General features: G+C 45.9%; 2 protein-coding genes across 10 annotated transcripts in view; both read left to right on the forward strand.

Moving 5' to 3' along the window:
• Positions 1-4171, forward strand: part of PTPRF (protein tyrosine phosphatase receptor type F) — an 83488-nt gene extending 79317 nt beyond the window's left edge. For all 7 annotated transcript variants that reach the window (XM_054572087.1, XM_054572090.1, XM_054572088.1 and 4 more), the window contains 9 exons: positions 1-120; positions 347-501; positions 581-866; positions 951-1129; positions 1324-1450; positions 1678-1803; positions 2040-2194; positions 2286-2421; positions 2814-4171. In XM_054572087.1, the coding sequence (XP_054428062.1) occupies positions 1-120; positions 347-501; positions 581-866; positions 951-1129; positions 1324-1450; positions 1678-1803; positions 2040-2194; positions 2286-2421; positions 2814-2882 (1353 nt within the window). In that variant the 3' untranslated portion in view covers positions 2883-4171. The remainder of the gene's footprint in view (positions 121-346; positions 502-580; positions 867-950; positions 1130-1323; positions 1451-1677; positions 1804-2039; positions 2195-2285; positions 2422-2813) is intronic.
• Positions 4172-20351: 16180 nt separating this feature from the next.
• Positions 20352-24636, forward strand: part of KDM4A (lysine demethylase 4A) — a 41431-nt gene continuing 37146 nt past the window's right edge. The window contains exons 1-3 of one of the 3 annotated variants that reach the window (XM_054572096.1): positions 20352-20482; positions 22666-22842; positions 23451-23626. In XM_054572096.1, the coding sequence (XP_054428071.1) occupies positions 22705-22842; positions 23451-23626 (314 nt within the window). In that variant the 5' untranslated portion in view covers positions 20352-20482; positions 22666-22704. Of the gene's footprint in view, positions 20483-20681; positions 20764-22665; positions 22843-23450; positions 23627-24636 lie in introns of those variants that run through there. The other 2 variants (XM_054572095.1, XM_054572094.1) reach the window with 2 other exon arrangements.

Here is a 24636-nt window from a genome sequence, read left to right on the forward strand (position 1 = left end):
GTGAAGTGCGATCAGTACTGGCCAGTCCGTGGCACTGAAACCTACGGCCTCATTCAGGTGACTCTGCTGGACACAGTGGAGCTGGCCACGTACACTGTGCGCACCTTTGCACTTCACAAGGTATGGCCCTGCGGTGCTTGTCCGCCGCCCAGGCCCTGGAAGGACAGTAGTCTTGAGCATGGCGTTCTGGGTATGGGCAAGCGAGAACTCGGGGTCGGAGGTTAAGGGCTCGGAGGCGTGGGAGCGCACTGTCATGGCCAGCCAGAGTGGCCAGGGTCACTCTGTCCGGAGCCTGTAGCAGGCACAGTCTCCTAGTCACACCGTCACTCCGCACTGTTCTCCCCAGAGTGGCTCCAGTGAGAAGCGGGAACTCCGTCAGTTCCAGTTCATGGCCTGGCCGGACCATGGAGTTCCTGAGTACCCAACCCCCATCTTGGCCTTCCTGCGACGGGTCAAGGCCTGCAACCCACTAGACGCAGGACCCATGGTGGTACACTGCAGGTGAGGGGACACAGCGCCACCAGAGGGGTGGGGCGGGAGGTGGGTGGACCTCTGCCCCCAGCTGAGCCGTGTTCTGCAGCGCGGGTGTGGGCCGCACGGGCTGCTTCATCGTGATCGACGCCATGCTGGAGCGCATGAAGCATGAGAAGACGGTCGACATCTATGGCCACGTGACATGCATGCGATCACAGCGCAACTACATGGTGCAGACAGAGGACCAGTATGTGTTCATCCACGAGGCGCTGCTGGAGGCCGCCACGTGTGGACACACAGAGGTGCCTGCCCGCAACCTCTACGCCCACATCCAGAAGCTGGGCCAAGTGCCTCCTGGGGAGAGCGTGACTGCCATGGAGCTTGAGTTCAAGGTGGGCCAAAGGGTGGGCCTGGACTGGGTCAAGAGGATGAGTCCCCCAGGAAGCCAGGCCCGATCAGTTCCTCCCTTTTGCTAGTTGCTGGCCAGCTCCAAGGCCCACACGTCCCGCTTCATCAGCGCCAACCTGCCCTGCAACAAGTTCAAGAACCGCCTGGTGAACATCATGCCCTATGAGTTGACCCGTGTGTGTTTGCAGCCCATCCGGGGTGTCGAGGGCTCCGACTACATCAATGCCAGCTTCCTGGATGGCTACAGGTCAGCATGCCTGTGTCTGCCCACCATACCCTGTGGGAGCCCAGGCCTGTGGCTGGCTGGCTGGGGGCACAGCAGAGTAGGGCCTGCCCAGACTTCCTGGAGGAGGGGAGAGTGGGGCCCCAAGAGACTAGGCAGTCTTGGGGAGACTCTGGGAGCACAGCACCTCCAGCATGTCCAGTTTATGTCCACCCCAGACAGCAAAAGGCCTACATAGCCACGCAAGGGCCTCTGGCAGAGAGCACCGAGGACTTTTGGCGCATGCTATGGGAGCACAACTCCACCATCATCGTCATGCTGACCAGGCTTCGGGAGATGGGCAGGGTGAGCCCACCCCCCCACCCAGGGCCCTTCTTATTACCTGGCAGTACACCAGCCACCCCCCTACTCTTCTCTCCTTTCATAACCCAGCCCCCCATCAGCATAGTCTCTGACCACCACCTCCCATTATCGCCACCTGAGGGGTCCTGTCCCAGAATCCTCTGATACCTAGAGCCCCTCTACCCCATTCCTCCCCACCTGATCATGGGGACGGGGCCCTTTGTCCACAGGAGAAATGCCACCAGTACTGGCCAGCAGAGCGCTCTGCTCGCTACCAGTACTTTGTCGTTGACCCAATGGCTGAGTACAACATGCCACAGTATATCCTGCGTGAGTTCAAGGTCACGGATGCCCGGGTGAGTTTGGACAGTGGGAGCGTGTGTATTTGCCAAGAAGAATGTAATTGCCTGAGCACGTGTGGGGCGGGGCCTGCCTGCATGGTACCCTAGCTCCAGCGGCAAGAATTTGAGGCCCCAATGAGAAGAGGTTGGGGGGCCAACTCCCAGGGTGCTTACGTGTGTCATTGTCCTACCCCACTGGCCTTGTGGGGCTGCAGCCTGAGGCACTCACCTCATTTCCCGCTTCTCCCCAGGATGGGCAGTCAAGGACAATCCGGCAGTTTCAGTTCACAGACTGGCCAGAGCAGGGTGTGCCCAAGACAGGAGAGGGCTTCATTGACTTCATTGGGCAGGTGCACAAGACCAAGGAGCAGTTTGGACAGGATGGCCCCATCACGGTGCACTGCAGGTGGGGCCAGCTGCTGGAGGGCTGGGCCGGGGCAGGGGTGGCTTGCAGGCCTGGCAGACAGGACCCCTGACCTAACGCTGTCCCTGAACAGTGCTGGTGTGGGCCGCACTGGGGTGTTCATCACGCTGAGCATCGTCTTGGAGCGGATGCGCTACGAGGGCGTGGTGGACATGTTCCAGACCGTGAAGACCCTGCGCACACAGCGCCCAGCCATGGTGCAGACGGAGGTATGTGGGCCGGTGCACGAGCACACACCACTGACATTGACCGCGGCCAGCTCTGCCTGGGGCTCTAGGGCAGGATGGGTGGGACGTATGCCTCCTGCAGCAGCTCTGCACTGAGCACCAGTGGTGCGCCTAGCTCCACCTGGGGTTGGATGTAGGAATCCTTACAGGAGAGCAGTAGGTGGATGTGGGCAGCGGGAAAGGGAGAAAGATGAGCTTCCAGAGGTTATTTCAGTCTCTCTGGACACTCTGGGGCAGATGTCTGAGTCCAGCATTTGCTTCTGGCCAGCAGAGGCTTAGCCCATGGCCTGCTGGTTGCTGTGTGAGTGCCCTTGGCAGTGTGTTGGGGGGACCTGCTGGCCCTGCCCATGCTGACCGTCCCCCTGTCCCGGCAGGACCAGTACCAGTTGTGCTACCATGCAGCCCTGGAGTACCTTGGCAGCTTTGATCACTATGCAACGTAACTACCGCAGCCTCTCCTTCGCCGCCCCTGCCTGGGGGCTCCGGAGGGGACCCAGCTCTTCTGAGCCATACCGACCATCATCCAGCCCTCCCGCACGGATGCCATTGTTGGCAGAGCACAGCCCACTGGGATCACAGCGTTTCAGGAACATTGCCACACCAAACAGAGAGCCCAGAAACCCCCAGCGAGTGGGTGGGCTGGCAGGCAGCCCATCCCTGTCCTCCAGGCCTGCCCGGAGCCCACTCGAACTCTCTGTTCTGCTGCCGCGTTTCTCATGCTTCTTCTCATGGGGTGGGGATGGGGCAAAGCTTCCTTTTTATACATTAAGTGGAGTAGACTAAGGGATTCTAGCCTCTTCCCTCTGACTTTTCCTTTTGCAAATTCTTAGCTGCAGAACAGGCTGCTGTTGGGGTTGGGGTGTCATCTCTTTTCTTTTTTGAGTTTATTTGGATCCTTTTTTTTGTATAACTTTTACTTCTGAAGGATGAACATGCCTTCTTCACACATGTGGAGCTGGGGCCGGAGCCTAAACTGAGGGAGCCTCACTGATCCGCTGCTCTTCCAGGCATTCAGAAAGATCCTGTTTTAGCCAAATGCAGGGAACAATTTTTTTTTTTTTTAATTTTGTTTTGTTTTTCCTTAAGAGCCTTACTTTAGGCGCCACAGACAGTGGTGGGCGGGGAAGAGATAGGAAACACTCAGCCCCAGTCATCTACTCCAGTGTGTGTGTAACATTCACAGCCCAGAACCACAGACGTGGCTGGGGGCGCCTGGCAACGGGTTCCTCATCACCATCGTGTTTGCAAAGGTTAAAAAAAGCAACAACAAAAAACAAAAACAATCAATCCAAAAAAATCAAAAAAAAAAGAAAAAAAGAAAAAAAAAAGTCATTTCCTGGCCTCTGCTTCAAATCCCTGAGAGGGGAGGTGGCTCCCTCTGCCTGGGGCTCCCTGGGGAGCTGCCAGGCTGACCTCTGGACCCGCAGAGGCTGGCTTTTGTCCCCAGCATTTTGGTGTGGCGGTGTGGTGTGGTGTTGGTAGGTTGTGGGTCTGGCCATGTGGCCAAGGTAGTTGGCACAGGTCAGGGTGTGTACCACACCCTGCACACCTCAGGGCCAAGCAGGGGCACAGCTGGCCCTTCAGGTCCAGGCCAGTGGGCCTGGTAGCACATGTCTGTTCTCCAAGAAGGGGCCAGATGATTTTCCTCCCTGGTTTGCAGCTATTTTCAAAGCCCAAGAGAATTGCTCTTTTCCACTCCTTCAAGATGCCCTCATAAACCAATGTGGCAAGACTACTGGAATCCTTTTAATGGTACTATAATCAATCCTTATAATCTTGGCTTGCTGAGGGGCAGGGAGAGGGCCTCTTCCTCTGGGCAGCACTATCTAGGTAGGTAAGTGGGGGCGGGGAAGGGTGCATAGCTGTTTTAGCCGAGGGACATGGAGCAGACGTCCCAAGATCTAGCTAGGCTCGGTCAAGATCAACAATCCAGGGTTGGTAATGTTGGATGAGACATTCATTTTTACCTTGTGGATGCTAGTGCTGTAGAGTTCACTGTTGTACACAGTCTGTTTTCTATTTGTTAAGAAAACTACAGCATCATTGCATAATTCTTGATGGTAATAAATTTGAATAATCAGATTTCTTACAAACTGGGCCTCTGTCTCAACTCTTTCTGGAACCAGAGTCTGGGCTCTGTAAGTCAATACCTAAGGGTAGGTTCTGGTGACTTCCTGCTCCTAAGGAGATGGGCGTGTCATGAGTATTTGTGACAAGACAGGCTCTGGGCATGGGGCTCACCTTCAGGGAGGAGAGGTTACAAACCCTGAAGACTGAGCCACCAAGTGCATGTAAAAAGCATCCTCCACGGGATCAGCTCCCCGGACTGGGAGCATAGGTACTCTTGGCTTCTCACACTTAGGATATTCTGGGTCCCCATCCTATGTCCGGGTACTGGGATTCCCTCTCCAAGGAGGCACACTCCCTCTCTCCCATTACCTCCCTCGCCTCTTCCCCACTGCCACTGTGGCATGGAGGCTGTGACTATGAAAAGTGGCTAGTGAAGATTCTTGTAGTTCTTGCAGTGTAGATAGTGGACGGAGTGTGGCCTTCTGGCCCCTGGAAATGGCGGTATCCACTCATTGAGCCCTGTGGCCTCTCCACTAGTGATTAGACAAATCCTACCCTGTTGTCAAGCTATGGAACTTCTGGGGACACAGAGATGAATGATACCCACAAATGGGGAAGAGAAACAGATAAGTCAGAGATAACCAGACTGTAGAGTCATGGTGAGTGAGCCTACCACAGAGGTTCTGTGGGTACACTGAGGCAGCACCGGACTCTTTGGTAGGGTCTAGGAAGGCTTCCTGGAGGAGGTGCTATAAGCTGGCCTCTGAGTGTTCCATGAGGTGAGTAGTGGTTTTATTTTTTTTCACTACCCGAAGTCAAGCCTTTTAACACCATTTATCCCCCTTTCCCCTATCTCACCTCCTCCCACGCCCCTTTCCCTCCCTCTGGTAATCCCCTCACTGTTCATCTGTCTTTGAGGCTTTTAACTTTTAGCGTAATCTCTTCCTGCGCCCCCCGCCCCCACGCTTTTTCTAACAAGCCCCTAACCCCCTCCCCTCTACCATCTGTCAGGCTGTTCTCTTTATCTGAGTCTGTTCCTATTTTGTTGTTAGTTTATTGTGTTCATTAGATTCCACATATAAATGAAATCATACGATGCTTATCTTTCCTGACTCACTTTATTTAGCACCCAGTCAGGGAGAGACATGTAATCCTCCTAGCAAAGTACAGGGTGGGTCCTATTATGCTCATTTTGTAGATGAGAAAATGAGGTCTCATCCACTCATTCAACACATACTTAATGAGCATTTGCTATGTACTAGTCATATCGGTGTACTGAGCAAAGTTTTCTGCCCTCGTGGTATTTACTCTCTAGTAAGATGAAGCAGGATGCATGTGAAAAATAATGAGTTTGTTAGAAAGTGGAGGCAGGGGGATTAGGGGTGTGATTATTAGGGTGATCAGAGGAAGCCTTGTTGAAAAGATGGGATTTGAGGAAAGGCTTGAAGCTGGTGAGAGATTTTGCCTAAACATCTTCAAAATGAGCTTCAGCCAGAGGGAACAGCTGGAGCATAGGTCCCACCTGGGAGAGAATGTGCCCCATGTGTTCAGGCTGGTGTAGCTGTGACACTGAACGAAGGGCAAGAGAGTAGTTGGGGGGTGAGGTCAGAGAGCAAGTGGGCCGCCCCGAGGACTCAGGGAGGGTTGTGGCGGAAATCTAGGTGTGGCGGGCCCTGGCCGGGTAGCTCAGTTGGTTAAAGCATCCCAATACACCAGGGCTGTGGGTTCAATCCCCGTTGAGGGTACATACAAGAATGAACTAATGAATGCAGAAGTAAGTGGAACAAGAAATCAATATTTCTCATCCTTTTTCTCTCTAAAATCAATATGTTAAAAAAAATTTTTTAATGAAAGAAATACGAAATGTCACCAGTTCCCTCTGGGTAGTGAAAATGTAGGGTTAAAAAAAACAAAAACAAAAAAACCCCCAGTCCTGACCACTGTGGCTCAGTTGGCTGAGTGTCATCCTGCAAGGCAAAAGGTTGCTGGTTCGATTCCCAATCTGGGCACTTGCCTTGGTTTTCGGTTTGGTCCCGAATCAGGGCACATGCAAGAGATGATTGATCAGTGTTTCTCTCTCACATTGTTGTTCCTCTTCCCTCCTTTTCCCTCTCTAAAAATAAAATCTTTTTAGAAGGAAGGGAGGTCCAGGTGTGGTGAAAAGCAGCTAGATACTGGTTATATCTTAGAAGTAAAACTAAGGATTTGCTTATAGAGTGGATGTAGAGAAGGAGGAGTCAAGGTTGACCCCACAGTTTCGGCCTGAGCAACTGGAAGGATGAGGCTGATCATGAGAGCTGAGTAACCCGCTCAAGGTTCCCAACTGGAAGGCCGTGGGGTTGCTATCGCTCCTAGGTTTGCCTGACTCTAGGGTTCATTCCATGCTGCTACCTGCCTCTATCTGGATATGGGGTCAGGCGCACTGAGAAAAAGTATTTTGGAAGACAATACACCAAAAGTTATGAGGTTAGGTGATTTTTGACATTTTTACTTACTGATAGAAACTTTTAGAGATAGAAACAATGATTGGGTGCCCCACTTGCTTATGCATTTACTGGCTACTTTTTCTATGTGCCCGGACCAGGGGATCAAACCAGCAGCCCTGGCATATCAGGATGACATTCTAACCAACTGACTTACCTGGCCAGGGCGGGTTGGGTTATTCCTTTCTTTATAATTTTCCAAATGTTCTGTAAAGAATTAATAGCACTTTAATTTCTAAAAAGACAAACTTCTAAAATCATACAATGTTTTTAAAAACAACAAAAATCTTTCCAACAGGAAGTTGTAAAACATTAAAGTCCCCTTTCTCTCCGTGTCCCCCAGCTCCCGGGAGGGAGTCACAGTTCAGTCTACATCCTTCAGGGCATTTTCTATGAATTTTCTATAAAACATGTTTATAAGCTTTTTAAAAAATATTTTACTTATTTATTTTTAGAAAGAGAGGGGAAGGGAATGAGAAGGAGAGGGAGAGAAACAGCAACGTGTGAGAGACACACCAATTATTTGCTTCTCGTACGCCCCTAACTGGGGACCTGGCCTGCAACCCAGGCCTGTGCCCTGACTGGGAATCGAACCAGAGGCCTTTTGGTTTGCCGGCTCAATCCACTGAGCCACACCCGCCAGGGCTATAAACTTTATTTTTTTATAGGAGAATCATACTACTCATAGCTTTCTGCAAATTGTCCTTTTTGTTCAAGTATATTGCAAATTTCTTTCCATGTCAGTAGCTCATTCCGTAAGCCACTACATACTCTTCTGTTATAGATGTGCCATAATTATTAAAAATGGTTATCAGTATAGCTTTTTTATTTACGAAATGGATGCACATGATAAAATAAATCAAAATAATTCAAACAGTCTTGAAGGATACAAAAAGGGTAAGCAGCTTGCTTGCTTCTCTCTCCAACTCTAGTGTCATTTCCTGGAGCTTCTGATTTTAGTTCGGGTAGTTAGCATCATATATTCAATAGGTAGCACTTTCAGTAGATGGTACCTGGTGACTCCACAATAAAACACGCAGGATTTAATGAATTTATATGATCTCCAACCTGTACCTCCTGATTTTGTTAAAGTATTTTAATTCTTCTGGAGCTCCCCCATGACTTTAAGTAATATATTTAAACATCTATCACCTGAGGCAGTATCTATTGATTACCCTCTATGAAGAATGAGGAAATTAGTTCACTTTTTTTGATCCCTTTCCTCCCACTTCCAACTACCATTTTTATTAGTTCACATTGTCAAGTTTATAATACTTTCTGTTCTATTTCTGTAATTAAGTCTTTCATTCTAAAAATTGAACACCAATAAACAGCATTTTAATTGCATGTTTATGAAAAGTCTTTCAAGCAGCAATTTCAAGTAAGTCACCTACTCTTTCCTCCACCCCCTTCCCTTCCGGATCCCACGCGGCTGCCACCATTTCTGGCGCAGCCTATTAGTCTTTCCCTTTACTTTGGTCAAGTCCTCCCTTGTGAAATTTTTTCACTTAAGATTATAAAGTTTCTGATTCTTGTAGGTCTGAAAATCTCTTTTATACTTACACAGTTTTAATTTTGCCATTTTTATTTAAAAATTTCCCCAGAAATCATTCAAGATAAAGTGTCTGGTTCTGTATTAACCCATTGTTGAAAGGAGAGTGTTGTATGGCAACTGCTGAGGCTTTGCCAGTGGGTTTCTTTATCAAGTCACCCTGATGTTTGCCCTGTTGCCCACTTTGATTTGTTTTTTTTTTTTTTAATCTGTAGTCTCTGAGCTTAAAACGTGCCCCGGTCTCTTCGGAGAGAACCATCCTTGACTCGGCATCTTGGGCTGGGGTGTTCTCAGCTGTTAGCTTTTGTCAGTCTGATTCCATTGCTTACTATCTTTTTTCCTTTTAAAAGATTTTATTTATTTATTTTCAGAGAGAGGGGAAGGGAGGGAGGAAGAGGAGGAGAGAGACATCGATGTGTGGTTGCCTCTCGCACGCCCCCAGCCCCTGACCTGGCCCATAACCCAAGCCTGTGCCCTGACCAGGAACCAAACGGTTACCCTTCAGTTCGCAGTCCGGTGCTTAATCCACTGAGCCATACCAGTCAATGCCATTGCTTACTATATTTTAGAATTCTTATTTTAAAATGTTTTAGTGTATGGTTAATGTGAGTATCTAAATTGTTTTTTCCCTCCCAATTTATTTTAGACCAACCTCTTCTTTGCACAGATTTGTAATGCCTCTTGTGTTGTTTTGTTTTTTAAATCACATATGAAGTTGTTATAAGCACAGAGTTTACTTTTGGACCTCAAATCTGATTCATTCATCTGTCTTGTCTAAGCCAGAACTACTTACATAATTTTTGTGCTTTTTTATTACCTGATACAGCTAGTCCCGCCATAATTATCTTTTTAGTTTTTCTAAATTAATTAGTGCTAGTCCGCTGATTTTCTTCCAAATGGACATTAGATTAATTTTGGAAAATTCCCCTCCCTCAAATATGGTTACAGATGTCAGTGTTCCTCAATAAAATGAACTGCACATCTGAGGAGTATGTGTCAACATAAAGGAAATCTGGCTGGAGTCTAAAGGAAGCCTTGGGATCAAAGTAAGCTGCGGGAAGGGAGGAGATGCTGTCTGATGAGTGCAGCCGTCCCAGTTTCCAGAAAGAGCTGTAGTGCAACAGGGATGCTGGGTGCAGCCTGTCAGCACCCACGGCGATGATGGTCTGGAACTTTACACTCAGCATACTCTTCTATGATGCCTGACCCATCTCTTCTTAATCCCAGCCTTATCTAAATTTTTAAAATTATTTATTGATTTGAGAGAGATGAGGGAGAGAGAAACATTGATTTGTTGTTTCACTTTGTTACGCTTTCACTGGTTGAGTCTTGTACAGGCCCTGACTGGAGATCAAAACTGTAACCTTGGCGGATCGGGGCAATGCTCTAAGCAGCTGAGCTACCAAGCCAGTGCCCAGGCCTTACTTGAATGCTTGCCTTTTCTTAAGCATACCATGCCAAACATTTGTAAAAAGTAAAGGGTTAAATCCCTAATAGAGCTTCTTTCAAATCAATAAGAACACAAGTAAATATCCCAATAGAAAAATGGACATGGACACAAATAGGCAATTTACAACAGATACACAAAGTTCATGGAAGTATGGGAGATACAGAGCCTTACTATTTTTCTTTTTTAGTTATTTTTTTCTCTTATTTTAAAAATTTGTTTTCTTTTTCATTGTGTTTTGTTTCTACAGAGCCTCAAAGAAGTGCATGCACATTGAAAAAAAAGATCGGGTACTATTGTTTACAAATTGGCAATACTTATGTGTTAATAATGGTGTGGGGAATTGGGCACTCATATTGCCAGTGGGGGGGGGGGTCTATGCTGTTCTACCTTTTTAGAGTAGAAATTGCACTTTATCGAAAGTCTTAAAATATGCTTTACCTTTGACCCAGTGATACACATTTAGGAATTTATATACAGGAAACAAACAACTACTTTTTTTTTTTAAGGTTTTATTTATTTATTTTTAGAGAGAAGGAAAGAAAGGGAGAAAGAAGGAGAGAAACATCAATGTGCAAGAAATACATTGATCAGTTGCCTTTTGCATGCCCCCAACTGGGGACCTAGCGCACAACCCAGGCATGTGTTCTGACTGGGAACAGAACCAGGGACTTTTGGGTTCACTGGCCGGCACTCAAACCACTGAACCACACCAGCCAGGGCTTATTTTTTTAAAATCTATGGGCAAAGATTCACTGCAGCGTCTTTCATAATACTGAAAAATTGGAAACAACCCAAAATATATACACACATCAGCTGGGAGAATTTTTAGAAACTGAATCCCAGTCTCAACCCCAGACCTACTGAAACAGAATTTGTATTTTGAGAGTTCCTTAATGCATTTGTTTGAGCATTAAAATCAGAGAAGTTCTGGCAAGGACATAACACCAAAACGTCAGCAGTGATGTGATTTTTCCAGGTGGTGGTGCTCCCTATTTTAAATGTGTTTTCTAGTTTGCTGCCACTGTGTCTGTGGTAGAAAAGCACACCATGCTGTGTTTGCATATGCCTGGTATCCTTCCTGGTGCCCCTCATCCAGGACGAAGTCCTTTGGGAATCCCATTTTAGCCCCTCCTCCCCCACACCCAACCAGACAGCCTCACATCCAGCTGTATTTGCTGGTCCAGTAACCATAGCTGAAATTATTATTCTTGTTCCTTCTGCTGTTCACATACTAAAACAGGGGAAAAAATACCAAAGAAATTATCCAGGCTGCAGCGCAGAAATGCAATGCAAATTGACATGATAATTATGATTTGAGTCATCTGCCTCCTCCACTGGTTTGGGAGCTTGAAGCCAAGGGCCATATCCCACTTGCCTCCCAGCCTAGTCTGGCCCAAAGTAGGGACAAGATAAATGTTTGCTAAATGGATCACAGAGGAGGTGTTTGACCTGGTCCTAAGGCAAGAAGCAGTCATTGTGAGAGGGCTTATTGCTGGGGCCGCCTGAACACTCTCTCAGTCCTCGGAATCTCCACTCCCAGCTCCTCTAAGGAAGCCCCGCATTTTGCTTCCACCCTGAGTACATGTCCAAGCCAGTTCTGAGAGGGGGCTTCCCATCCCCCAGCCACCACAACTAGGGAGGGACCTGCATCCACACCAAACCACCCTCTCCCTGGTGAGCTGCTTTTCTTCCCATCCCCACACCAACGGTAGGAATCGCTCAAATGGAGATTTACCAATAACAGTATTTTTTAAATAAATAAGGGTCACCCAGAACCTGGGCTGAACTTTGACCTGGGGGGGAGGTTTTTGGCCCCAGAACTGGGGTGCTCCTCAATCTCCTCCCAAAGTTCTGTGTCCCAAACTCCCTTCCAGCCTCTTTTCTGGCCCTCCCCCCGAATTTTAAGGGCATTCTCTACAGCCACTCCTGTCTGAGCTCCTATGTGGTCCTAAAGATTTAAATCCAACAAGCACATGGTACACATCTGTTACATGCTATGGTAACACCGGTTAGCATTACTATGCACTTAGATGTGACACGGACTTTACCTGTGTTGCTAAAATTTAATCCCCTCAACAGCCCTGTATACTAGCTTGTATTATTATCTCCTTTTGCAGCTAGAGACTAAGATTCAAAGAGGTCAAGCAACTCACCCTAAGTCACATGGCTAGGAAGGGTGCAAAATTTAGATTTGAACCTGGATCATTGAGACTCGAGAGCCTGAATGCTAACTACTAAGCAAATTGCAATCCTTGTGGCTTCATTTATCCATTTTTTCCTACAGACAATATTATAGGAATGTTTGTTGAGCACTTACTATGAACCAGGCATTGCAGAGGGCAATGGGCTTCAAATAGAGAAAAACCCAAAGTCCCTGCTTTAGAGGCTTAGTCTGTGGAAAACAGACAGAAGTCACAGACATCTTACACACAAATACCATTACAAAATCATAGATGCTCTGCAGGAAAAGTGCCTAATGCAATGAGGGCGGTACAGGACAGCAGGACCCCCACTAGCATGGGAGTTACGGTTCTGTGGGAGGCAGTCTTTAGCAAGGCCTTGAGGCAGAAGGGAGCATAGCTCCTTTTAAAAAAACAGAACAGAGCCCTGGCTGGTATGGCTTAGCGGACTGAGTGCTGGCTTGCAAACCAAAAGGTCGTTGGTTTGATTCCCTCCTCAGCGTACATGCCTGGGTCGTGGCCCAGGTCCTCAGTTGGGGGTGTGCAAAAGGGAACCGATGGATGTTTTGTTGTTTCCTTCCCTTTCTCCCTCCCTTCCCCTATCTCTAAAAATAAGTAAATCTGTTTTAAAAAAGGGGGGGTGGTGGTAAAACCGAATAGAGGCAAGCGTGGCTGGAGCCCAGAGAGCAAAGGCAGAGTGGGGCTCATGGTGAGGGTACAGGAAGCTTTTAAAGGGTTTTCAATAGGGCAATGAATTCAGCTCTGCTTTGTAGAAAGGTCACTCTGGCTGCTGTTGGAAAGCCGATCGGAGGGACAGTGGCTGCAGTGGTCCAGGTGAAAGGGGCTGTGGCTTGAAATGGGATGGCAGTGACAGAGGTTTAAAAAAAAAAAGAATTCATGATAGAGTTTTAAAAGTAAGGCCAGTAGGCTTGGGAGCGGGCTGCAAGAGAAAAGAATCAAGAGCGACTGCCCACCCGCATGAACACTGGTGCCTCTCCTGAGGTGGGGAGCCCGGAGGCAGGAGCAGATTTAGGGAGGAAACAAGGGTTGGCTTGTGTTGAGTTTGAGTAATTGTCCAAGTGGAGGGACAGAGTTGTCCTCATTTCTGTATCCCCAGGGTCAGTACAAAATAGGTGCTTATTTTAAAATCATTAAATTAGCCCTGACTGGTGTGGTTCAGTGGGTTGGGCATTGTCCCGCAAACCAGAAGGTCACTGGTTTGATTCCCCATCAGGGCACAAGCCTAGGTTGCGGGTCATGTCCCCAGTGGGGGGCGTGTGAGAGGCAACTGATTGATGTTTGTCTCACACACTGATCTTTCCCTCTCTCCCATTTCCACTCTCTCTAGAAGTAAATGAGTAAAGTGTTAAAAAACTAAAAATAAAATCATTAAATTAAAAAATGTGCAAATGGGTAGAATTTGAGTGAAGTCTTGATGAATGGACGGGATTTAGCCTTGAGGCGAAGTTATTTTGGTGGCTCAGATCAAAAAAAAAACAAAAAACACAGAACCCCCACAGAACAGTTGGTGGAAGCAAAGAACTGAAGGTGATACAGAAAAGACCTATGGGGTGCCCGTGGTGCCCGTTGGTGCTGCCCCCCAAGGCTCTACCTGTAGCACTGAGCCATCCTCCCCAGCACAGGAGAATAAATCAGAGCGCCCAAGAAAGACAATGTTTGTAACCAGAAGAATCCAAGGTGGATTTGTGAGTATGTGTGCATCTGCCTGTAAACATTTTTATATTTCATAGGCTGGAAGGCCCTGGTCTTTCCAGCTGACTTCGTCTGCGAGGCTGAGTTAAGGCTGAATGCTCTTCCTAGTTACATGGACTGACCTCGCTGCTAAAGCCCTTCCCTACCCCCTTCCCAGGGAACCATGCTGAGCGGGTCTGGCTGTGTCAGCTTGTTCCTGGTGCTTAGGGATCAGGGCTTCTTTTCTGGGCAGCTCTTGTGAGGCCCTTTGACCAGAGCCTGCAAAGCTCCACAAAAGAAAAAGCTCTGTTCATCAGCTAGTGCCCCCAGACAAGAGCTGAAATGTTATTGACCCAGAGGTGAAGGCCAAAGGCATCCTCAACATACAGACACAATCCTTCCTGTTCGTTTACTCATTCAGGTCATCATTCATTCATTTATTTAACAAATCGCCTCAGATCCAGTGTTCATTTCCCATTACCTAACCTCCCTGCATTCCAGGTTCCTCAGCTATAAAGTGGGGTCAGTGATGATGCCTTCTTCAAAAGTTCATTGTGAGGATGAAATTAAGCAATGTCATTTGTTCACTCAACACATATTTAAGTATTTTTAAAAAGATTTTATTTATTTTTAGAGAGAGGGGAAGGGAGAGAGAAAGAGAGGGAGAGAAACATTAATGTGTGAGAGAAACAGCGATCGGTTGCCTCTCACATGTGTCCCAACTGGGAACCTGGCTTGCAATCCAGCCATGTGCTCTGACCAGGGATCAGGAACCTGCAACCTTGCAGTCTGGGACAAGGCCCAACCCACTGAGCTACACCGGTCAGGGCTCAACAGATATTTATAAGCTCATACAAAGAGCCAAAGCTGTCCTAAGTGATGGGGACACAGAGCCCTGGTCTCATGGAGAAGACATTCAAATGGATGGTTAAAGAATAGAAAAGTAGAGCACATAGTGCTGGTCAGGAAAGGCTTCACTGAGGAGGTAACATGTCAGCAAGGCCCAGGAGGAGATGGGGAAGCAAGCCATTCAGACAGGGGGAAATAGGGGACTGGAGGGGCGGGGAGAGCGGTGACGCAGCGACGGGGGCAGGGGAAGATTGTAGGCCATTTTTTTCCCCGAGTGATAAGAGAGAAATTTTTTTAGGGGGTTGCAGAGGTAGTAGAAGGGCTCTTGGAGTTTAGGAGAGAGAAAGGCAGGTGCAACTGCCTGAAGGGAAGAGGGAGGAGGGAAAGGCGAGGTTGTGCTTCCCAGAGGGAGAGCGCCTGTAGGCCATTCGAAGGACTTGGCATCTATCCAGAATGAGATGAAAGTCATTTATTTGATGGTTTTTAAAGGAGTAACATGATCTGGCTTCAAGTATTAAAGAATCGCTCTGCTGCTGAGGCGATTGCAGGGAGCAAGGGCAGGAGCAGGAAAATTATCCTCATCAGGCTTCAGATGGTGGTGGCTTGCGTGGCGGGGGGTGGTGGCAGCCTGGTGGCAGGGTGGTGGAGGGAAGCGCTGGATTCTGGATAGATTTTGGAGGCAGGGCAGAACCATATAAATGTTAATGTCAATGCACCCAAGGCACAATTCATAAAAGAAAAAAACTGATAAATTAGACTTCATCAAAATTAAAAACTCTTGCACTCCAAAAGACACTATTAAAATGAAAAGACAGGCACAGAATGAGAGAAAATATTTACAAAGCCAATATCTGATAAAGGATTTGTATCCAGAATATATAAAGGACTCTTACAACTCAATATTAAGACAAACAACCCAATTTAAAAAATTGACAAGAGATTTAAATAGACATTTCACCAAAGATGATATATGAATGGCTAATAAGCATATAAAAAGATGCTCAACATCATTAGTCATTAGGGAAATGCAAATTAAAACCCCAGTGAGATGTCTCTTCACACCCACTAGAATGGCTATAATCAGAAAGGCAGACAGTAACAAATGTTGGCAAAGATATGGAGAAATGGGAACCTCATATATTGTTGCTGGGAATGTAAAATGGTACAGGTACTTTGAAAAACAGTTTGGCAGTTTCTTAAAAAAAATTTACTGAACAACATAAATTCCACTCCTATTTAACCAAGAGGAATGAAAACATACATTTCACTAAGACTTGCACATAAATACATACATGTTGATAGAAACCCTATTCATAATTGCCAAAAAGTAGAAACAACCCAGATGCCACTCAATACCACAATGGGATACTATTCCACATTAAAAAGAAATAAAATACTGATGCATCCTACAACTTAAATGACTCAAAAAAATTATGCTAAATGAAAAAATTCAGACACAAAAGAGCACATGTTGTGTGGTTCTATGTATATGAAATGTCCAAAAAAGGCATATCTATATGGACAAAAAGTAGATGAATAGTTGTCTGAGGCTGGGAGTGGGGTCAGAGAGTGATGGTTATTGGGCATGAGGGATGATCTTATTGAGGTGGCAGATTTTATTGAGGTGATGGAAATGTTCTAAAACTGCCCTGGCTGGTGTGGTTCAGTGGATTGAGCACCAGCCTGCAAACCAAAGGGTCACAGGTTCGATTCCCAGCCATGGCACATGCCTGGGTTGTGGGCCAGGTCCCCAGTAGGGGGTGTGCAAGAGGCAACCACACATTGATGTTTCTCTCCCTCTCTTTCTCCCTCCCTTTGCCTCTGTCTAAAAATAAATAAATAAAATCTTAAAGAAAAAAAAGAAGTGTTCTAAAACTAGATTGGGTGATGGTTGCACAATTTGGTAAATTATTAAAAACCATTACATTATATCCTTAAAACAGGCGAGTTTTATGGTACCTAAATAATACCTCCATAAAGTTGTTTTTATAAAAAGAAAAATGTTAATGACAATGTAAACAACTTTTGTGTATACAAGTATAAAGTTTTTAGTATAGTGTTTGGAACATAATAAGGGCTGAGTAAATGTAGTTACCTTTGAAAACTAATAACGTTGCCATTATTGTTACTGATGTAATGCTTACTATGTGCTTGTCAACGGACAAAATGACAGTTTATTTCCAAATCCTACCACCATTGCTAACGAGTCACTCTAACAGTTGTCTCCCCTGTCTTTTCCATAGCAAGCACAACTTTTGTGATTTTCTTTCTCTGCTTGAACCCATTTCATGTCTGTCCCCCTCACTAGATTGTAAACGCCATGAGGGCAGGGAAGGGACTGTTCCACTTGTTCAGTAATGGTGGGCATTCAGTAACAGGAGAGCAGATTCTGGGAGGCTTTTTGCTGCGTCTGGGAGGAAGAATAGGTGCTCCTGATATGGTCCCTTTCTTCCTCATCCCCATGAATGTGGAAGAATGTCTAGAACTGCAGCAATTACCCTACAACTGTGAGGTGCACACATGAAGGCCAAACCTAGATTGTGAAGTATGATGGAGAAAGATGAAAGGAGCCTGTATCTTTGGTGTCTTTCTTGAACACCAGGCCCATGCAATAAATGCCCCCTTCAGACTTATTACATGAGAAAAAATATGTTTGTTTAAGCCACTGTTGCTAGGGTTCTATTTCTGGCAATGAAACACATTTCTAAAGGATACTACCAGTAAGACTGACACAATACTCTTGATTTTTCTCCAGTGGAGGAAGATGGGCATGTAAACAAACTCATGCCCTTGTAAAACACTTCCTTTGTGGAACTCTCTACAGGGTGAGGTAAGGGACCCATGAAGAGGTTCATGGTTGCATACTGGTTTCCGGCTTAGGTGGTCAGGTGGATGGTGCCCCACTGAGATAGGAAACTTAGGAGGTGGAGTTCATTTGTGAGGCAGAGTAGTTCTTTATTGGGCATGTGAATTTTAGGTACTTGTAGGACACCTGGAGTGGGAGGGATCTAGACATAGAATATATGGACCTGAACTCAGGGGAGAAGACTGTGTTGGAATGTAGAATGGGTGTCATTAGTGTGCATATATGAGTGAAGACTTAGATCAAATGTGTATTGAGATCTTATTTCAGACTTTATGCTAAGTAGTTTGTCTCATTACCATAATTATCCTACATTAGTGTGAATAACATTTACTAAGGACTTACTACATACCAATTCAGCATCAAAGTTCAGTGTCAAAGTGCTTTTACCTGCACTATCTTATTTAACTCTCACAAACAAGGAAGGGAAGTAGTGTTCCAGTTTTAGTTATTAAATAACTGAGGATTGGAGAAATTAAGTAACCCACTGTCAGTAAGTTGTGAAATCAGAAACACCTAGGATAGCTTGTAGAATGAGAGAAGACGGCAAAGGACACAGCTATGAGAACATCAACATGATTTTCTTTAAAAAAATTATTAATTTTGTAATTTAATTAAAAATTAAGATATCATGTACACAGAATGTTATGCACACCTTATATGCTCAAAGAATTTTTACAATGTGAACAGACCAGCCCCGGCTGGTTTGGCTCAGTGGATCAAGCAATGGCCTGCACACTGACAGGTCACCAGTTCGATTCCCTGTCAGGGAACTGCCTGGGTTTCATGCTGGGTGACCAGTTGGGGGCATGTGAAAGGCAACCAATTGATGTTTCTGATGTTTCTTGCACACTTGAATGTTCTTTCCCTTCTCTTTCTCCCTCCCTTCTTCTCATTCTGAAAATAAATAAAATCTTTTTTAAAAAACCCCAAAACAATGTGAACAGACCAGTGTAATAATCACCATCCAGATTAAGAAATAGGACATTATCAACAACCCCAGAAGCATTATTCATGCCTTCTCGGCTCCCTGTCTCTCCATCACCTACCCAAAGGTAACCACAACTTTGACTTTTTGCTTTGAATATCAGTATTTTGCTTTGTGTATCAACATTTAAGGAGTGGAAAAGGAAAGCTGAGCTTCAAAAGGTGACTAAGATAAACTAGTGAGAGAAATGGGGGGATGTCAAGAGAACTTGATCTGGGCTCCACCTACCACACGCGCACACCAACTGAAAGCTAGTGATACAAAGCAGCAGCCATCCTAGAAAATCCTCTTTGGCAGCAGCAGGAAATGTAACAAGATTAAATTCCTGGAGTAGTTGGTAGTAACAGCAATGCTAGTAAGTGTATCCATATTGAGGACTGTGGAGTCTGTGAAGCAAGCTGAATTTTTTGCTTGGTGGCAGCAGCAAGGACCGTAGCGGTGGATGAATTCTGTGGCATTATTTGGTGTGAAGAACCCCCAAGTTGGGTTTTTCAGAGTCATAGCAATTGTGTGAGATGCCCAACATAATCTAATATTAATAACGTTACTAGGTCGAGAGAAAAAAACCTTGTAATTATGAAAGACTAATGGTTAACTACCCGCCTAACGGTCATTTCTTTTGTCTTTTTGGAAACAGAACTTTGTTTTTGGGGGGTAGTACGGAGAAAACATGGGATTATATCACCACTGGTCCATGTCCACACCATTGTATGTAATACTACCCTTTTTCTCACTATGTATTAACTCTCATCTACATAACAATACTGCAAGGCTGGTAATAGTTGTTTTGTTTTTTTTTTTCTTCCCATTTTGCTGATGGGAAATCCCACACTCAGAGGAGCACTGGTTTGGAACACAAATCTGACTCCATAGTTCTTTCCAGTGCGCTACAGCATTACTCATTTATGGGTAATTTTGTATATATTTTTTAAATGAGTAGTTTTGAGTATGCTACTTTTCTATTTGACCCATTAGAGTGTACTGTACACCTCCTTCCCTATCACACCTGACAATCCGAGAACTCCATAATTAAGGCGATTCACTACTCAGCAACCACTCCTAATGACTTCTAGAACCCACCCCCCCACTCCCCCTCATCCAATGACTCCCAGGATCTCTTCCCCAAGAGCTCCTCCTAATGACCACCAAATCCTCGCTCACTGGGGAACTGCTTTTTAATAACTTTAAGGACATTGCCCCTTAGGAGCTGTCCTAATAACCCGCAGAGCTCCTTCCCATTCAGGAACTGTTCCCTTCAAGAAACGTCCCGGTAAGCCGGCGAATGAGGAGGTTCCCAGGGGACGGGATTTGCCTTTTTGAAAAAGAGACGGTCCTGGGCAAAGCAGGACAAGTTGGTCACCTTGTCTGGAACTCCTTGACCTCGGAAGCTGCCCCTTAAGGGATCCCAACACAATTCTACCTCAAGCAAGGTCCTAACTCAGCCCCAAAAGGCTCTGCCCCACCCTTTCGGTGGAAGCAGTTTACAGTAACCTCATCTCCCTTAGCCTCTCCGACCATCCCATTTCTAGGCACTCGCCTCTTTCTACCCTGATTAGCTACGGGCGACTAGAAGCCTGCCTGTGATAGGCCACCTCCGTATTTAGAGGCGATGCTCAGTGGCCGCGGTCCCGAGAGGTATACAGCGTTTCCTCCTGGCAACAGCCCGAGCCGGCGCTCATAGGCTGAGCAGATTGATATGCCGGGACTTTGGAGCGCCTGCAACGCGTGATCATTGGTTGGTTGAAGGCTTATAGTGACCCACCGATTGGTTGACTCTGTGAGGCAGTGTGCGGCTGCGCCGAGACCGACTTTAGAGGAGGCGGAGCTTCGCCCTTTGCTAGAAGGAAAAACAGTGAGATCGGCTAGTGGCGACAGCAGAAGCTGGGCCTTAGCCCGGCCGGGGCGGTGGGCTTTAGGTGAGAACCGTAGGGTTTTGGAATCTTTTACATTTGTTGTTGCTGCGGCCTTGACCGTGAGATCCGGTGGGGGAGGGGAGAGAGTGAGTGATTGGCACGGTTCTCAGCCAATGGAAGCAAGAGTTTCTAAAATGCATCCTGAGATTGGTCCTTTCCAATTTCTTACGGCCAATGGTCGTCGGGAAGGGGGGAGGGTCCACTGGGCCGTATTTTCTTCCTGCGGCCGGGCCCCTCTCTCCTAGGCGGCGGGGCCGGGAGGGGCTGGCCCTTTACATGGTGAGGTACGGGGACTTGGGAGCTGGGGGCTACCTTGGGAGCGATACCCTCGGGAGAGGCTGAGAGGGGAGGGGGCGGGAGTTTGAAGTGGTTGTTAGCGGAAGCTTCCTTTACAGAGTGGTTAAGTACTGGGCCTAGTGCTTAGCATTTTGCTTGCATCATCTGAGTTATTCACAGCAACCCTGCCAAGCAAGGAGGTTGGGACCCCCATCTTACAGGTGGAGAAACTGAGGGTCTGGAAATTCACACAGCCGAGGGCACACAGCTAATATATGGCAGAGACGGGACCTGTATTTAGAGTTGCTTTCACTCCGGAGCTGGTGCTCTTAAACCACTAGGCTTTGTTGCTGGATGGGAGAAAGAAGGTGTCAGGGAACCCGAGCTGTCCCCAAGGAGTAGATTGGGGTAAGGGAAGCCTAGTGCTGAAGAAAGGGAATGAGCAGCAGCGGTGAGGGCAAGAAAATCAGCTATTAAACAGTTACTGAGTGCCTACTATGTGCCGGGCATTGTTCTAGGTTCTAGGCATTCGCAGATGAATAAGGCCGGAGGCGATGGGCCCTTGCACTGGGGATGGGCCTTAACAGTTTTCACATGATTGTATTTTTTGGTAAAATTTGCAAAAGTAAGATTTTTGTATTTTTTTTTTTAAAGAAGGTCTTCAAAATTGAATATACTTCAGGTTCCTCGACACTTGATCTGCCCTTTTAAAGGGCTTAGTCTAAGTGGAGATTATTATGTAGGCAGCCTGGAGTCATGGAAGGAGCACCAGGAGTGCATTACAGGACTGTGGGCAAATTTCCTGGAATGTAAAACAGGGATAATAGTATATTGCCATGCAAAGGTTTGGCAAGGTGCATGGAGAGCACAGGGCCAGGGCACACTTATTTTTGGTGAAATGGAAGTCAGAGATGTTAGTAGGGAACCCTGTCTTCACTGATACCTCTGGCAGTTCTGCTCCATCTGTCTGCTAGATTGCTGGTAGGTTGAAGGCAGTTTCCTTCCTTTTGAGCTCTTTTGCTCTCAAGGGCCCTCCTGGAACTGAACTGCCATGGTTTTGGGGCCCAGATTGGGGGAGTTCTAGTGTTTCCTTTTTCTTCTTAACTGGCTCCTTTGAGCTGGTATGCTTGGTTCTTATTCAGTTTTAATAGTCTTTTGTAATACCTGATAATGGGAATGCACCCACTTAGCTGGAGGCCTCATCTAAAAACAAAGTATTTCCCCCTTTCCAGTCAGTTTTGAAGTTGCCCTGTGTTGCCAGTTTATTGCCTGTTTAAATTTTGTCCTTTTGAGTTCTGGGTATAGTGCAATTAAACCAGTCTCTAGCTTGACTTCATTAAACACTGCTGAAACTACACTTTGGTTTAGATATGATTTTAAAAATTGTAGCTTGTGCTACTAATATCAAAATACTCTTTAACAATTAAACTTTGTGGTCTTGTAGTTAAGTAGCTTTTCTTAGGAATCTAGAATCCTATTTTAAAGCTGTTCCTGAGAAGGGAGTTTATAGGTTGCATTTTAAATCCGATTATTATGTTTAACACTCTGGGAAGCAATTAGCAAGGTGTGAATAAGGGAGTAACTTGGAAAGATACAGGTAAAATATGGGAAGTGCAACTGTATTGTTAGATATCAGGATTTCCCCCTTTTTTTAACTGAAACAATGTCTCCATTTAAATGAAATTTGAATAGGTACAATGTTGAAACATTATGTTCTTTTAAATAGAACCTTTTCTATGTGTATTTCTAGTTCATTTAAGTGACTTACCCAGAGGCAGATTCCAGGTGTGAGGTCTTAATACTTATTTAGAATTTCTGTGTCATCTTTTAACTGATCTCAGCACTGACATTTCCAGCATTTAATCTTCATTACATTTTATATAATTTTATGCTCTTATGTATTTCTTCAGATTCCTGTCTGACAAAAGTGACCTCAGAAAGGAGGGAATATGGCTTCTGAATCTGAAACCCTGAATCCCAGCGCTCGGATAATGACCTTTTATCCGACTATGGAAGAGTTCCGGAACTTCAGTCGATACATTGCCTACATTGAATCCCAAGGAGCTCATCGGGCTGGGCTGGCCAAGGTGAGTGGTTTGTTCAGTAATGGCTTTTTTGACAGGACGGCAGGAAGACTTCCTGAATGAATGCTGGAAGAACTGAGGTTTACTGAAAGCCAGGCCGGGTGAGGAGCTGAGTGTGTGCTGTCCTATTTGCAAGTTAATTCCTTTCATTAACATCTGAAGCACCTCTAGTTTAGGTTGGGGGGAGAGCTGCTTGCCATCTTTAAAAGGGAGGTAAAGAGGTAGGGTCTGAGGCAGCTGCAGCAGTGCTTCCATCCTCCTGAGGGAGATGGTGCCTGAGTGTTTTTTTATCTGTCATTGCGCGCTTGTGTGCCAGATAAGATACTGAGGCTGAGAAACAAGTATCGCTCACCTTAGGGCATCATGGCAACTAGGCCTCTAGCTGGTGGCCCCATGGGATTAGGGTTAACCTGACTGGGTGACTTGCTGTGTTTGGATGAGCATAGTTAAATTAAAGTAACTTTGAGTAAAATTGACTGTTAACATTGGATAGCCGCATACACATTTCCTGGACGCTGACGAGCTCACCAGTTTAAAAAGGACAAAATTTAAACAGGCAATAAACTGACGAGGTTTCTGAAGTGTCTTTTTGTTTGTTGTTTTCCCTACAGGTTGTTCCTCCAAAGGAGTGGAAGCCTCGAGCATCCTATGATGACATTGATGATCTGGTCATTCCTGCTCCCATCCAGCAGCTGGTGACTGGACAGTCTGGACTCTTTACTCAGTACAACATACAGAAGAAAGCCATGACTGTTCGAGAGTTCCGCAAGATAGCCAACAGTGACAAGTGAGTGAAAACACTTTTCTTTTTTTGTCTGTCATAATATCTGATACTCAGTTTATTCTCATAGCTCTCTTCAAGACTGCTGCTGTCCTACTGAAGGCCAGTTTCCTCAGCTCTAGCTTCTGTCTCTTTTTCTGACCTTTTTTTTTTTTGTGGAAGCATTTCCTCGTCTCAATACTGTGTCAGTCTTAACTTGTCCATGTTCTTACATAAAGTGATTCTATTGTTTTTCCATCAAAAGTAGAATCATTTTTTGACTCTTGTAAGTTGCAGATTTCCAAAGGAGAAAGCTGGAGTTGGTTCAAAAGGAGCTTTCGCATTGATACCACCTGCTTATCTAAAAGTGGCCTTATTATTTAATGTCTTCCCCTGGGTCCTTCTGTCTTTAATCATGCTTAGAATCACTTAGAATCCTCACAACCCATAAAGCTGCTATCTCCTTTCCATTTTGACATTACCATAGTGTGAATAAACCACCAAGCTGGTTATTTTCTCTTGACTCCATTCTTCATCTTCTATACATTCTTATCTCTGTTAGAAACGTCTTTCTTTATTTAGGCGTGATGTTTTCAGTTGGTTTCCCCTGCTGTTTGTAACATTGAGCTCTCCTTTGACCTCCGGTGTACAGTGAATGAGTTTTGTCTTTGGCAGCTCTCACTGCCCCCTCTCAAGGTGTGTTGTTTTGTTTTGTTTTGTTTTTTTGCATCTTCCCCCTTCCTGTGCTACTCCTTAACTTTGAGTTTCCACAAGAGATTCCTCCTCTTTCCTTTGCTTTTTCCCCCAAGCCTTTTTGATCTTCACGTCTTAATTTCAGCCAGTCAGACATGTTGTACCTTTGCTGTGAACGAGCCTGGAGCTAGATCTGTAACTTGCCTATCTTCACACTTTTGGGGCATGACTTCATGCACTTTATCATCTCTCTCTCTTACATCAGATCTCATTCTTTCTATTTCTATGCTTTGCCTTTTCCTCTGGCTTATCACAGTTCTAAATATGGTCTTCCACTTTTATTG

The sequence above is a fragment of the Pteronotus mesoamericanus genome, unplaced genomic scaffold (assembly GCF_021234165.1).
Source record: "Pteronotus mesoamericanus isolate MK-2021 breed Mesoamerican mustached bat unplaced genomic scaffold, CSHL_Meso_final contig_221, whole genome shotgun sequence".
Taxonomy (NCBI): domain Eukaryota; kingdom Metazoa; phylum Chordata; class Mammalia; order Chiroptera; family Mormoopidae; genus Pteronotus; species Pteronotus mesoamericanus.